Consider the following 12923-nt stretch of genomic DNA (forward strand, 5'->3'; position numbering starts at 1 on the left):
TTTATATCTGAAAATAATTTTTAAAATAAGTCATCCTTTCCTCATTGACATAAGAAGCCACTGTTACCACATACTAAATTTCAAAAAGCTTTTTCTCATTCTTTTAATGATATACCTATTTCTGTGCCAGAGACCTAATATTTTAAATACTATAGCCTCAGAACACATTTAATGCCTAACACAGTTACTCCAGCCCACCCCACCTCCTTTTACTCCTCTCTTTCCAGAATTTCCCTATTCACATCTAGGTATATTTCCAAGAACTTTAGAATTGTCAAGGTCCCAAAATAGGCTTCCAGGTAGGACGGAGTAACTGGAAATAGACTAGCTCTTCTGCTTTAAACAACTACAGAAGTGGACAAGACATATGAAGCAATTGTTTCCAGACAATGGGAACAGCACAAGAAAACTCTCGAGCTAAGCCCCAGGACTACCTATCTCTCTGCCTGGGAGCAATTTTCAAACCTGGCACAGAAAGCTGAAGTCCAATAAAATAGTGAGCAGAAATCAGAATTCAGGGCAATGGCAAGTAGGGAACTATGCAGACAGAGGCCTCCAAAAGTCCACATGGAAGTGTTAGTGAGTGGATGGGCTATACATATACAGAGCGAGACCACCTAAAGCTTACCAAATAGCAGCAGCTACGGAGTTGAAAGGAGAACAGAGATTCTAGAGGGTAAGCAACGTTAGGGAAAAAGGCACTGCCAAGGATACTGAAGTCCAGTGATGCTGAAATTAGAGATCTCATTAACACCTCCATAAATCCCTGGAATTCAGCTCGGGTACCAAAAAAAGCTGCTTCCCTTTGGTCTTAATGACCATGGCCTAGAACAAGATCTACTCTTGACCCATTCTCAAAAGACAATTTGGAGGCTAAGCCCTACCACATTAGAAGGGTTTATGAACATCTTGGACTTCTCACAAATCTACTCCAACAAAGCCTAAGACTAAGTCTACAAAAGTCAAAACGACCATTCAATAATTGAATTGCCTGTTAAAACAAGAATCAACAGTCTTCAGAGGAAGAAAACAGGATCTAGAGTCTCTATATGTCTTATTCAAAATGCCAATATTTAGGAAAAAATCACTACATATAGAAAGAAAAAGAAAAATGTGACCTACAGTGTGAAAAAAAATAGTCAATAGAAACTGAACTCAAGTTATTGCTTACGGAGTACTGAGATGTAGTTTACGGTGATGGAAAAATCATATTAAGGATATAGTCGCATAGCTAGTTAAAAGTAATTGCTGTTAATAACTTGTATACCTATAAAAAGTTGAACTGGCAAAAGCTGTGTGATAAATATATTTACAACAATGACCAAAAAAAAAAAAAAAGTAGCTGCTGAGGCTGCTTATGTACAACCAAATACCTCACAGAATTTGGTTCCTTGATTTAGAGGTTTAGGGTCATGGCTTCATAGGACATCCCAGTTAATTGGCCGAATAACATGTTTAGTACTTCTTTTCTATCTCCTAGTTCTCTGTGTTTTTTTTTTTTTTTTTTTAGTTCTCTGTGTAGTGCCTAGGGTCTTAAAAGCTTGCAAACAGTCATCCAAGGCACAACAACTGGTTTCTATTTACCCGGAGCAACAGAGGAAGGACAGTCAGGATAAGAGAAGGATATGTAATATGTGGATAATTACCTCCATGAACAACTGCCTTCTCCTTTACCATGAGACCCAGAAGAACTGGATGGTGCCTGGCTACCACCACTGAACATTTTGATCAGCGATTCTACAGAAGAATCCTGATCAAAAGGGGAAAAACGCAGAGCAGAATTTCAAATTCTCACAGAATTCAGACTTTCTGGAGCCAGATGAATCCTTGAAACAGTTGCCCTGAGATAACTTTTAAACCTTAAATCAAAAATATCTCCTGAAGTCTTAAAACCAAACAATAGTTTAGCTTAACTAGTAAAGACTGTCTGCCTTGAGCATTGTGCTCTTTTAAGATCTACCTATATGGGATCAAACTGACAAGAGCAACTCAAAAGATTAGATAGGAAACTTGAGGGGCAGTGAGTTTATGTTAATGGAAAGGAACAATTCAGAAAAGGAGGGTGAGAACGTTTGCACAATTCAAAAGAATGTAATCAATGTCAATGAATTGTACATGTAAAAACTGAACTGATGTATGTTCTGCTGTGTATACTCAACAACATAATAATAAATTATATACATATATATATAAATAAAAGAAATTGAACCCAAGATGGCCAAGATGTTGTATTTAATAGACAAAGACTTAAAATAAGTATTTTTAAATATATTCAAAGTTCTTAAAAGACCTGCTAAGATTACTTTGACTGAGATCACCCTTAAGTTAAAAGATTTAAAATGAACAACTGATATTGTTCCCAGCATTGTTTTCCTACCTACCCTTTCCTTTTGTTCATATCTCCTATATATACTTCAGAACTTAAAAAGAATTTCTTCTTAAAGAGTGCCACACACTTATTAAATATATTTCTATATGTTTTCATTGTTCAATATTATAAATGGGATTCTTTCTTCCTTAAGTTTTTCTAACTGGATACTGCTTAAATAAGAGTTGTTAGATTTAATATTAATTTTGTGATAAAGTTCTCTTATTCTTAAGTTTTTAAAAATCAAGTGATTTTCCTGAGTTTGCCAGATATTATCTACAAGCAAGGACCATTTTGCCCCCTTGTTCCCAGACCTATATGTGTGTGTGTGTGTGTGTTTATACACATATATACATATATATCCTCTTATCTAATTACATTTTTAATTTCTAGAGGTGGTATTTATGGGCTTCAATCTTATTCCTGACCTTAGTGGGAATATGTCTAATGTTTCACCATGAAACATGATTCCAGCCTTTGGTTTGAAAGAGTGTTATGTTAAGAAAGCAGTAGTTTATTAAGAAAGAAAGAAAAAAAAAGTTCAAACAGAAATAAAGAGGAATGGATTTAAGTTTTAGGCAATGCCTATTCAGAATCTACTAAAAAGAGAAAAATTGTAAGATCACCTCATCTGCTAATCTGGTAAATTGTTAATTCCCTTATGCTGTGTGATTCCCTGCATTACTAAAGTAACACCCTGCCCCACCCCCCAGCGACTATAACGTCACAAAGTTAAACTTTAATGTGCTGCTGGATTATATTTGCTACTCGTAACTTTCTCCTATGTGCTACTTTTCTGAAAGTTTGTCTTCAAAAAATATGAATAGCTTTTAAGCAATACAAAACAATTCTGGACTATTTAGTTTTGAAGTGCTTTTATGCAAAAAGCAACATGTACCAAGAATGGCAATAAAAAATCCTTTTAAGAATCACTATTCATGAAAAATTCCATTTAAAAAATCTAATAGAATATCTAAATTGCTTTTACATATAAGAATTTATCACATATGTTCAAGTTAAGAGAACTCCTCGCTGAAGAGCAGAAGTCTGCTAGCTATACTGGCATTTAAACATTATAAATAGTTCAATTTCTCTGTAGCCGGGACTCCCTCTCTCTATATATAGACTGAAATTTTTTTAGGGTATGAAGTGTTCTAACTTTGTAGTGTATTATATCATAAAAAATGCTTTCTACTACATCAGCTTCTCCTCCAGGATAATAGTGATAAGGCAATTTTCTAGCTACTGGTAGACATCAGTTAAATCAAGTATATACAGAAATTATAGAGGAACAAGGAATCGAATATAATTCTATACGAAGTTATGCTGCTAGCAGCAATGCCAGTTTTTAGTACTTACAGGGCTCCCTCATCTCCCAAACCAGGCCCAAAGAAGGGCGCCAGTATGCATAAGACTGAAGTCCATGTCCTCTATGTATAGATGTGTACACACACAGACACACATATATATAATGAAATGATAGAGTAATATTCCCAAATATACCATTATCTATGGGTTATATCAAATTTATTTAATAATGCAAATTCCACCAAAATATTATAAGTAGTTCTGAAAACGTTCAATGCTTTAAAATGAAGGTTCACTTAATTGCAAGATCAATGAAATAACCCGATAGTGCTTGCTGCAGAGGACAGGAGCCAACTGCAAGTTACACTACATCCAAATTCATGTGTTATGGGAGGCATGACCACAGAGTTCCACTGAAACAGTTAACATTTATATAGTGCTCACTTAGTGCTAGGATCTACGCAAAGCGTTTCAGACCTACTCTTTTCAAAACTACTTAGGAGGATACAGAAAATAGATTAATCATCTTGCCCAAAATCACATGACTACTGACTGGTGGTATGAAAATTCAAAACTAAAGTCTGACACCAGCACTTGTACACTTAACTGCCGTATTATATTGCCTTCCTTCAGAAACAAAAAGCTGACCAAAAAAAATCTCCAATTTGAACCTGATCAGCACTCTCTCCTGTATGGTTTATGTACTACCTGATTAGATTTAACACAGCCATGTAACATATTTAAAATTAGGACATGAAAGCCTATCATTCATAAGCAAATACCTGCATTCTACTCACCTTCTGTATTACTGACTGTTGGCTCAGGAGTCAGCCTCCCATCATTTACATTGGAGCTCTCCTCATCAGCATACATGAGATGGTCATCTTCTCTATTTTCTGGCCAATGTGGCACTTCACTTGTGTCTGTTGAGCAGCTGCATACACCTTCATTCTTGCTGAAATATCTCTGTAGCCATCCAGGCACAATATTCTTAACAGATTCTGTAACCCTGCTAAGAATGCCCTGCTGGGAGGGAAAAACACATAAGGCAGTTTTAGAAATTTATCTCTTAAATACAAAAACAAAAAAATCTAATAGGCAAATTGGTATACAGGTAGGTACAGGTGTATACACAGGCGAGAAAAGATACAAGTACCTATAAGCCCACAAAAAAACCAAACCCACTGCTGTCGAGTCGACTCCAACTCATAGCAGCCCTACAGGACAGAGCAGAACCGCCCAATAGGGTTTCCAAGGAGTGCTCGGTAGATTCGAACTGCCCACCTTCTGCTTAGCAGCCATAGCTCGTAATCACTGTGCCACCAGGGTTTCTGGTACGTGTAAATACAAGTGAGTGCAGGCACATATATTCATTGAGGACACAAATATGGATACTCCTCAGACATAATCAAATACCTTCCAAGGTTGATTTTCTGGGTTTGAAGGCTTAGAACCACAGTCTCATGAGACAACTCAATTGGCTTATCAGTGTTCACAAAAATCTTGCTCTTCATCCTAGTAAAGTGAGCAGCATCTGGGGTCTTAGAAACTTGTGAGCAGCCGTCTAAGCCACAACTATAGATCTCTATTTGTCAGGAGCAAAACAGTAAGAAGGTAGCCAAAAGCTCAGAGAAGAAACAAGTCTACACAAGCTACAACCTCATCTACCTTGAGACCAAAAGAACGAGGTGGTACCTGGTTACCACCACTGAATGTTCTGACGAGGGTCACGATACTTGGTCTTAGATAGAATGGCAGAAAAATCTGGAGCAGAAATCAAATTCTTATTTAAAAAAAAAAAAAAAAGCCAGACCAACTAGAACAGTAGAGAATAGAGGACTCCCTGAGACACTCTTTAAACCTAGAACCAAGCATATCACCTGAGATCACTTTTTAGTGAAACAGCAGAGTGGTATACAAAATAAAGGGTACTACCCATAAGATCGAGGCCCTACTTAAAACCATCAGTTTGAGACCAAATGGTCAACAATTATTCAAAAGCAAAGATGAGGAGATAAGGGGACAGAGAAGCTAAAGTACTGCAAAGGAACAACCAGAGCACAATTAACAAGAATATCGACACTGTGTGATAAATGTAACTAATGTCACTGAACAATTTGTGTCAAATGGGAACCTAATTTGCTGTGTAAACGTTTACCAAAAACTCAATAAAACATTATTTAAAAAAAAAAAACTCTACTTACAAAAGTCTATGCCAAGGAATAATGCAACTGTTCTCACCAAAGTTCAGTTAAAGATGACAATACTCTGTTAATTCACTTCTTTGAGTTAATGCTGACATAATGGTATTGCACAAATTCTATAAATACTATGAAATGCCTACTTTTTTCTTTATTCCATATGCACACACCCATGAGCCAATAATAACCTCAAATGCCATATTATTCAAATCCTTACAAAACCTCAATAGGCCATCAAATAAGCAATAATCTTTTAGATTTAGAAATAAAGTACATACTAAAATGTTTTAATCTCAGAGAAAAGGTATCTATTTTAATTCCGGTATACTAAAAACAAACAGCTTCAAGTCTTCCCAAGCAGTTATTTTATGTTACATTCGAAGACAAAAGAAAAAAAATTTAGACAAATAGAAATTAAAAAAAAAAAAAGAGACAACTGATCCAACAAAATAACCTCAAAAATAATCTAAGATCTTTTTTTGATGGTGAAAATCTGAGGAATTACTTTTATCATGGCAACTTTTATAGGGAAAAAGAAATGTGATATAATCAACTATTAGAATTATTAACAGTTATTATAGTTTGCTATGTGCCAGGTACTGTTCTAAACAATTTAAACATATGATTCAAGTTAACCATGATAATAACATGAAGTTGGTCTGGATAAAAACAATAAAGTTAAGTAACTTGCCCAGGTAACAAACACAACTACTATGGTATACCCAGGAGAGAGTACAAGCATGGGCTTTAGGACTGGTACGATCTAGGGTCAAATTGAGTTCTTCCCTGCACTTTGATAAACCCCCCTATTTTTCCCTGATAGGAAATATAATGAAGATCAAATGAAATAATCTGACAGTACTTCACAATTTATAAAGCAAAAGAGAAGCATATACTGAAAAATGGTATTACTAACCAGGAAAAAACCTACTAGAAACAAATTGAGGGTGAGGTTATCAATTTTATGCAACAATTTTCTTCATAAAGTAGCACTGGCAAGATTTTAGAGAAACAGTCATGGAAGGGAAAAAATGACTTAACAGGGACACACACAAGTTAAAGTTAGGGCAGCCCACACGAAGCTGCACTGAAAGTAAACCCAAGGCAAAGAGGCCCTGAAAAATCCTGTCCGCAGAAAAGATGAAAGACAGCTCTGATAAGAGGCACTTGAGAAATAGTATTTTCCTTATTATTTGAAAAGGGATAAGTAACAACTCAGAAAGTATCTAGTTACTTTTCCATGTATTCTCCAAACAGAAAATTTCAGCACATCTGCAATGTAAGCTTTCTAGTAAACCCACGAAGTAATAACCCAATACTCACTATTGAAAAACACAAAACTCACTGTTCCCCTTTTCTATGCTAATGCTACACACTATTAGTTACTCTGTGGAAAAAATTACACACCTGCATTCAAGACTTAAAAAAAAAAAATACAATACTAGTTGTTTGTCCCTTCTCAAATGTATAATACGGTTTAATTTAAAAACTGTAAAACTTTGAAAAAAGTAAAACACATACTTAATGAGATAATAAGCTAGCTAAAACAATGCAGCAAGAATTTAGTGCAGAATAATCTTTTGTAAACTTCCTTTAAGGTGTTTAGCACCACAGAGCCCTGTGATGTTTATTTCTACTACAGGCCCATGCATAGATATCAGATACGAGGCTTCAGTGTTATTAAGTAGAAGAAAAGATACTCATCAAAGGAGGCAAGTAAAACACAACTTAAAATTAACACCACAGTTACCCGAAGGCCACCTGTATACCATACTTAACCAAAGGTCACTTATATGGTAATTAGATATCTTGCAAAAAAAAAAAAAAAACCAGGAAATACAATTGAACACTCAAATGGCTATCACAAAGTTCATGGAGTTTCCTGAAAGGCCTTCTCTTTTCTAAACTAAAATTTAGTCAGTTTACCTAATCTCAACCCACACTAGCTTAGAACAAGACAATCAGAGTGAGACACAAGACTTACTAGTGGCACAATGAATGAGAGCAATAAAAGTTAGACAGTAAAAGGAGATAGATTATAAAACTGACCTGAACATTAAAAAAAAGCTCAAAAGCCTGGAACCATTATGAAAGCACAAACATCCCTACACTTCAGTAGCCAAATATATCTTTGTAGGTTAAATGATCCTAAGTCATGACGAAAAAGTTAAATTAAGCTCAGTATACTCTAGCAGTTCCCTATACCAGTGTAGTATCTGTACCATTTATAACATCTTCCTTCGCAGGCTGTACTAATAATGGAAACTCAGCAAGTACAGTCTAGGCAGCTTTTTTGATAAGCCCTTTGGATCAGATCCATCAAATCAATCCAATTCAATTGATATGTTCCAATTCTCTTCTGACACCAACTGCTCACTGGTAGTACTTCTTTCCACCAGAGCTAGGTCAGAGCTCACAAATTAAAAGGGCATAGTTCTCCAGTGTGCCTTTTAGACTTAAAAGGGCTAAGTTTGCCCAAGACGCCAGATGCCAGTCACAAGCTTGGAGGTACTCATGACACCCTCACTTTTGACCTCCTGGCTACAAATTCAGGCTTTCCCCCTACCCCCTCAGGAAGCCAGCCATATCCTGGTGGTCTCCCACTGCTCCCTCAGGTTCGATAATTCACCAGAGGGACTCACAAAACTCAGGAAAGCTCTACACTTACAATTATAGTTTTATTACAGCAAAAAGGATACAAAAGAGATGAATGGCGAGGTCTGGGAGGGTTCCCAATGCAGAGCTTCCATGTCCCCAAAACAGATGCACTACCCTCCCATGGGAGTGCCCGTGTGGCACAGTTAAGCACTAAACTACTAGCTGAAAGGTTAGCTGTTTGAAACCACCCAGAAGCATCTCAGAAGACAGGGCTGGCAATCTGCTTCTGAAAGATCACAGCCTTGAAAACCCTATGGGGCAGTTCTACTCTGCACATGTGTGGTCATCATAAGTCAGAATCGACTCTAAGGCAACTAACAACAACCGCCCTCCCATTTGCATAAATGTCTATCACCAACCAGGAAGCCCATGGAGCCTCCATGTCCAAATCCATTATTGAGGCCTCCTTTGTAGGCAGATTGATTGAACCACTGCCCCGTGTGGCTGAACTCAACTTCTGGCCCTTCCCTGTCCCCTAAGGTTGGGCTGATACCAAGTGGTGTGTCACCTCCTAAGCATAAATTGTCAGGTCTGGAGCCTTCTTAGATAACAAAGACAAATTACTGGGGGAAATTTAAAGGCTTTAGAGGTTCTCTCTCAGGAACCAAAGATAAAGACCAAATTCTTTGGGTAAAGTTAATTATAAACCCTATACCCTCCCAAGTGATTCTGATGTATTACTAGAGTTTGAGACCACTGTTCTAGTTAAACAGATTAGGAAATTTAATACACTTTAGGAAAAAGTCCATCTGAATCAGGTGTATAAAACTGTGCATACTTAAAAGGCTTAAGCTTCAGTTGTCTGGAAAACATATGCATGCAGAACACTATCCAGAAAAAAATTAATACAAAAAAAAAATTCTAAAATGAATCAGAAAAACAAATCCTACAGTAACTGTTATGATTGAATTGTGTCCCCCTAAAAGATGCTAAAGTCCTAACTCTTATACTTGTGAATGTGATCCTGTTTGGAAATACGACTTTCTTTGAAGATATTATCAGTTTAGTAAAGGAAGTCACACTGGAGTAGGATAGGTCCTAATCCCTTCTGAGTGATGTCTTATAAAAGAGGAAAGAGACAGGGTCACAGTGGGGGGAAGACAGACTCTATGTGAAAAAAAAAAAAAAATTTGTGAAGACACATCTAAAAGCCAAGAACACCAAGGAACACCTACAGCCACCAGAAGCTAGAAGAGACAAGGAAGGATCTTCCTCTGGAGCTTTCTGAGAGCAGGGCCCAGCCAACACCTTGAATTTGGACACAGCCTCCAGAACTGTGAGAGAATGTATTTCTGTGGTTTTAAACTACCTATTTTGTGGCTTACCACAGTCCTAGGAAACTAAGACAGTAACCATATTGGACTATGCTGAGTATAATGCTGCTGACAGAATTATTTTCTATATTTCTCATGCATCTTAGTTATCTAGTGCTGCTATAACAGAAATACCACAAGTGGATGCCTTTAACAAACAAATTTATTATCTCACAGTTCAGGAGGCTAGAAGTCTGAATTCAGGGTGCTGACTCTAAGAGAAGGCTTTCTCTATCAGCTATGGAGGAAGTTCTTGTTTCTCTGAGTTTCTTGCCTCTTTGAAGTTCTGCTCCTGAGCAATCTTCACCAACCTTTCCCCATCTCTGCTCTCTGGTTTAATCTCTTTTATATCTCAAAAGAGAATGACTCAAGATACACCCTACACTAATCTTATCTCATTAACATAAGAGAGAAAACCCATTCCCAAACGGGATTACAGCCACAGGCATAAAAAAAAATCCATCGCCCGCCCTCGTTCTCCAGTAGATTTGGACTCATAGCGACCCTATCGGACAGAGTGGAACTGCCCCATAGAGTTTCCAAGGAGCTCGAGGTTAGGATTTACAACACACGTTTTGGGGGGACACAATTTAGTTCACAACACCATGTTCCAAAAACTTTAGCCATGCTTTTTACCTATGCTATTATGTCTTATTTTTCTTTAAATCCACTCACTTTTCTTATAAATTTAGTGTTTTCTTACATGATGAAGTCTATAAAATCACAGATTTGTTGCTGTGCTAGTATCCACTTAGCCCTCCTTCACCCCATTCTTGGTAGGCTGTCCATGGACTGCATCACCAAACTGGCATCTTGGAAAAGGTCTTTCTTCCTGTGCTCCCTCCCAGCTTAAGTGTTCCATCTCTAAAACAACACCTCCAGCCAGACGGCCCCACCTCCACTCCAGTTACATCATTTCTTCCCTTTATCCCTCCAGTCCTATGGATAGTAGCAACTCTCGCTATTTCGAGTCTCTGAGCTTCTTGATATCCCTATTTAAGATGTTGCAAACTATTTCCTGCTGGGATCCTAACTGATAACAGCAATGCTAGTTTTCAAACTTCTTTCTAATTAACATGAAAGTTTTAAAGTTAGTGTAACAATGTAAAAGACCTATACAAAGAAAATTACAAGACACTACTGCAAGAAACCAAAAGAGACCTACATTAAGTGGAAAAACATACCTTGCTCATGGATAGGAAGACTTAACATTGTAAAAATGTCTGTTCTACCAAAAGCCATCTACGGATACAACGTAATTCTGATCCAAATTCCAACAAAATTTTTTAATGAGATGGAGAAACAAATCACCAACTTCATATGGAAGGGGAAAGGGGCCCCAGAAAAGTAAAGCATTACTGAAAACGAAGAACAAAGTGGGAGGCCTCACTCTACCAGATTTTATAACCTATTATACAGCCACAGTAGTCAAAACAGCCTGGTACTGGTACAATAACAGATACACAGACCAGTGGAACCGAACTGAGAATCCAGACATAAATCCATCCACATATGAGCAGTTGATATTTGATAAAGGGCCCAAATCAGTTAAATGGGGAAAAGACAGTCTCTTTTTAACAAATGGTGCTGGCATAACTGGATATCCATCTGCAAAAAAATGAAACAAGACCCATACCTCACACCATGCACAAAAGCAAACTCATAATGGATCAAAGACTTAAATATAAGATCTAGAACGATAAAGGTCATAGAAGAAAAAATAGGGACAACACTAGGAGCCCTAATACATGGCATAAATACTATATAAAGCATTCCAAAGACTTCACCGAAAGAGTGAAAAGGTTACCTATAGACTGGGAGAAAGTTTTTGGCTATGACAATTCCAATTAGCATCTGAGCTCTAAAATCTACACAATACTGCAAAAACTCAACAAAAAAGGGCAAATAACCCAATTAAAAAATGGGCAAAGGATATGAACAGGCTCTTCACCAAAAAAGACACTCAGGCAGCTGACAGATACATAAGGAAATGTTCACGATCATTAGCCATTACAGAAATGCAAATCAAAACTACAATGAGATACCATCTCACCCCAACAAGGCTGGCATTAATCCAAAAAACACAAAATAATAAATGTTGGAGAGGTTGTGGAGAGATTGGAACACTTATACACTGCTGGTAGGAATGTAAAATGGCATAGCCACTGTGGAAATCAATTTGGTACTTCCTTAAAAAGCTAGAACTAGAACTACCATACAATCCAGAAATTCCACTCCTTGGAATATACCCTAGAGAAATAAGAGCCTTCACATGAGCAGATATATGCATACCCACGTTCACTACAGCACTGTTTACAACAGCAAAAAGATGGAAGCAACCAAGGTGCCCATCAATAGATGACTGGATAAATAAATTAAAAGTTAGCCTATGGTCTGTTACGTTCATCTTCTTTATCAACAGTGAAAGAAATGTGTGACGCTTGAAGAAGCACCCATATTACTCAAAAGTTACAATCAACCTTTATTTCTGTAAAAAGAGCCATGAATGGACCAGAAAAAGGGCTTTATCCTTGTGAATATTTCAGAATCTATGCTACCTCATGGGTAGCACTGCTATTCTTCATTCAATTCATCCATAAATATTTACTGATCACATACTACATTTTAGGCACTGAGCACTGGCAACACATCAGTTCCTAACCTCTTGGAGCTTTTATTCTAGTCAGAGAGTCAAACAAAAAGCAAACAAGTAAATATAACATGTAACATATAAACACATAATATGGTGATTAAGTACTGCAGACAAAAACAGAATAGAGAACCATGATGGGAGAGGTATTTTATGTAAGCAAAGACCTAAAGAAAGTGAGAATGAGTCATGCAAATTCCTAGTAGAGAAGTATGACGGACTGAGGCAATAGAAAGTACAAACCCCAAATACAGGAGTATCCTTGGCATGTGTTGTCCAAGCTTCTCATAACCTTATTAATAAAAACAAAACAACCTAACAAACCTTAAACAACTATTCAAATGTCCTGAAATTCTCCTTTGATCATATATGTGTGTGTATGTGTATATATATACATGTAATCTTTTGTTTTACCACTTACATAT

At 37.0% G+C, this 12923-nt stretch overlaps 1 protein-coding gene across 3 annotated transcripts in view; it reads right to left on the reverse strand.

The window, feature by feature from the left end:
* The window catches only part of NUP153 (nucleoporin 153), a 75215-nt gene that overhangs the window by 53402 nt on the left and 8890 nt on the right, over positions 1 to 12923 (reverse strand). For 2 of the 3 annotated variants that reach the window (XM_010596193.3, XM_023555775.2), the window contains exon 2: positions 4474 to 4702. In XM_010596193.3, the coding sequence (XP_010594495.2) occupies positions 4474 to 4702 (229 nt within the window). The remainder of the gene's footprint in view (positions 1 to 4473; positions 4703 to 12923) is intronic. The other variant, XM_003416456.4, reaches the window with a different exon arrangement.

The sequence above is a fragment of the Loxodonta africana genome, chromosome 1 (genome assembly GCF_030014295.1).
Source record: "Loxodonta africana isolate mLoxAfr1 chromosome 1, mLoxAfr1.hap2, whole genome shotgun sequence".
Taxonomy (NCBI): Eukaryota; Metazoa; Chordata; class Mammalia; order Proboscidea; family Elephantidae; genus Loxodonta; species Loxodonta africana.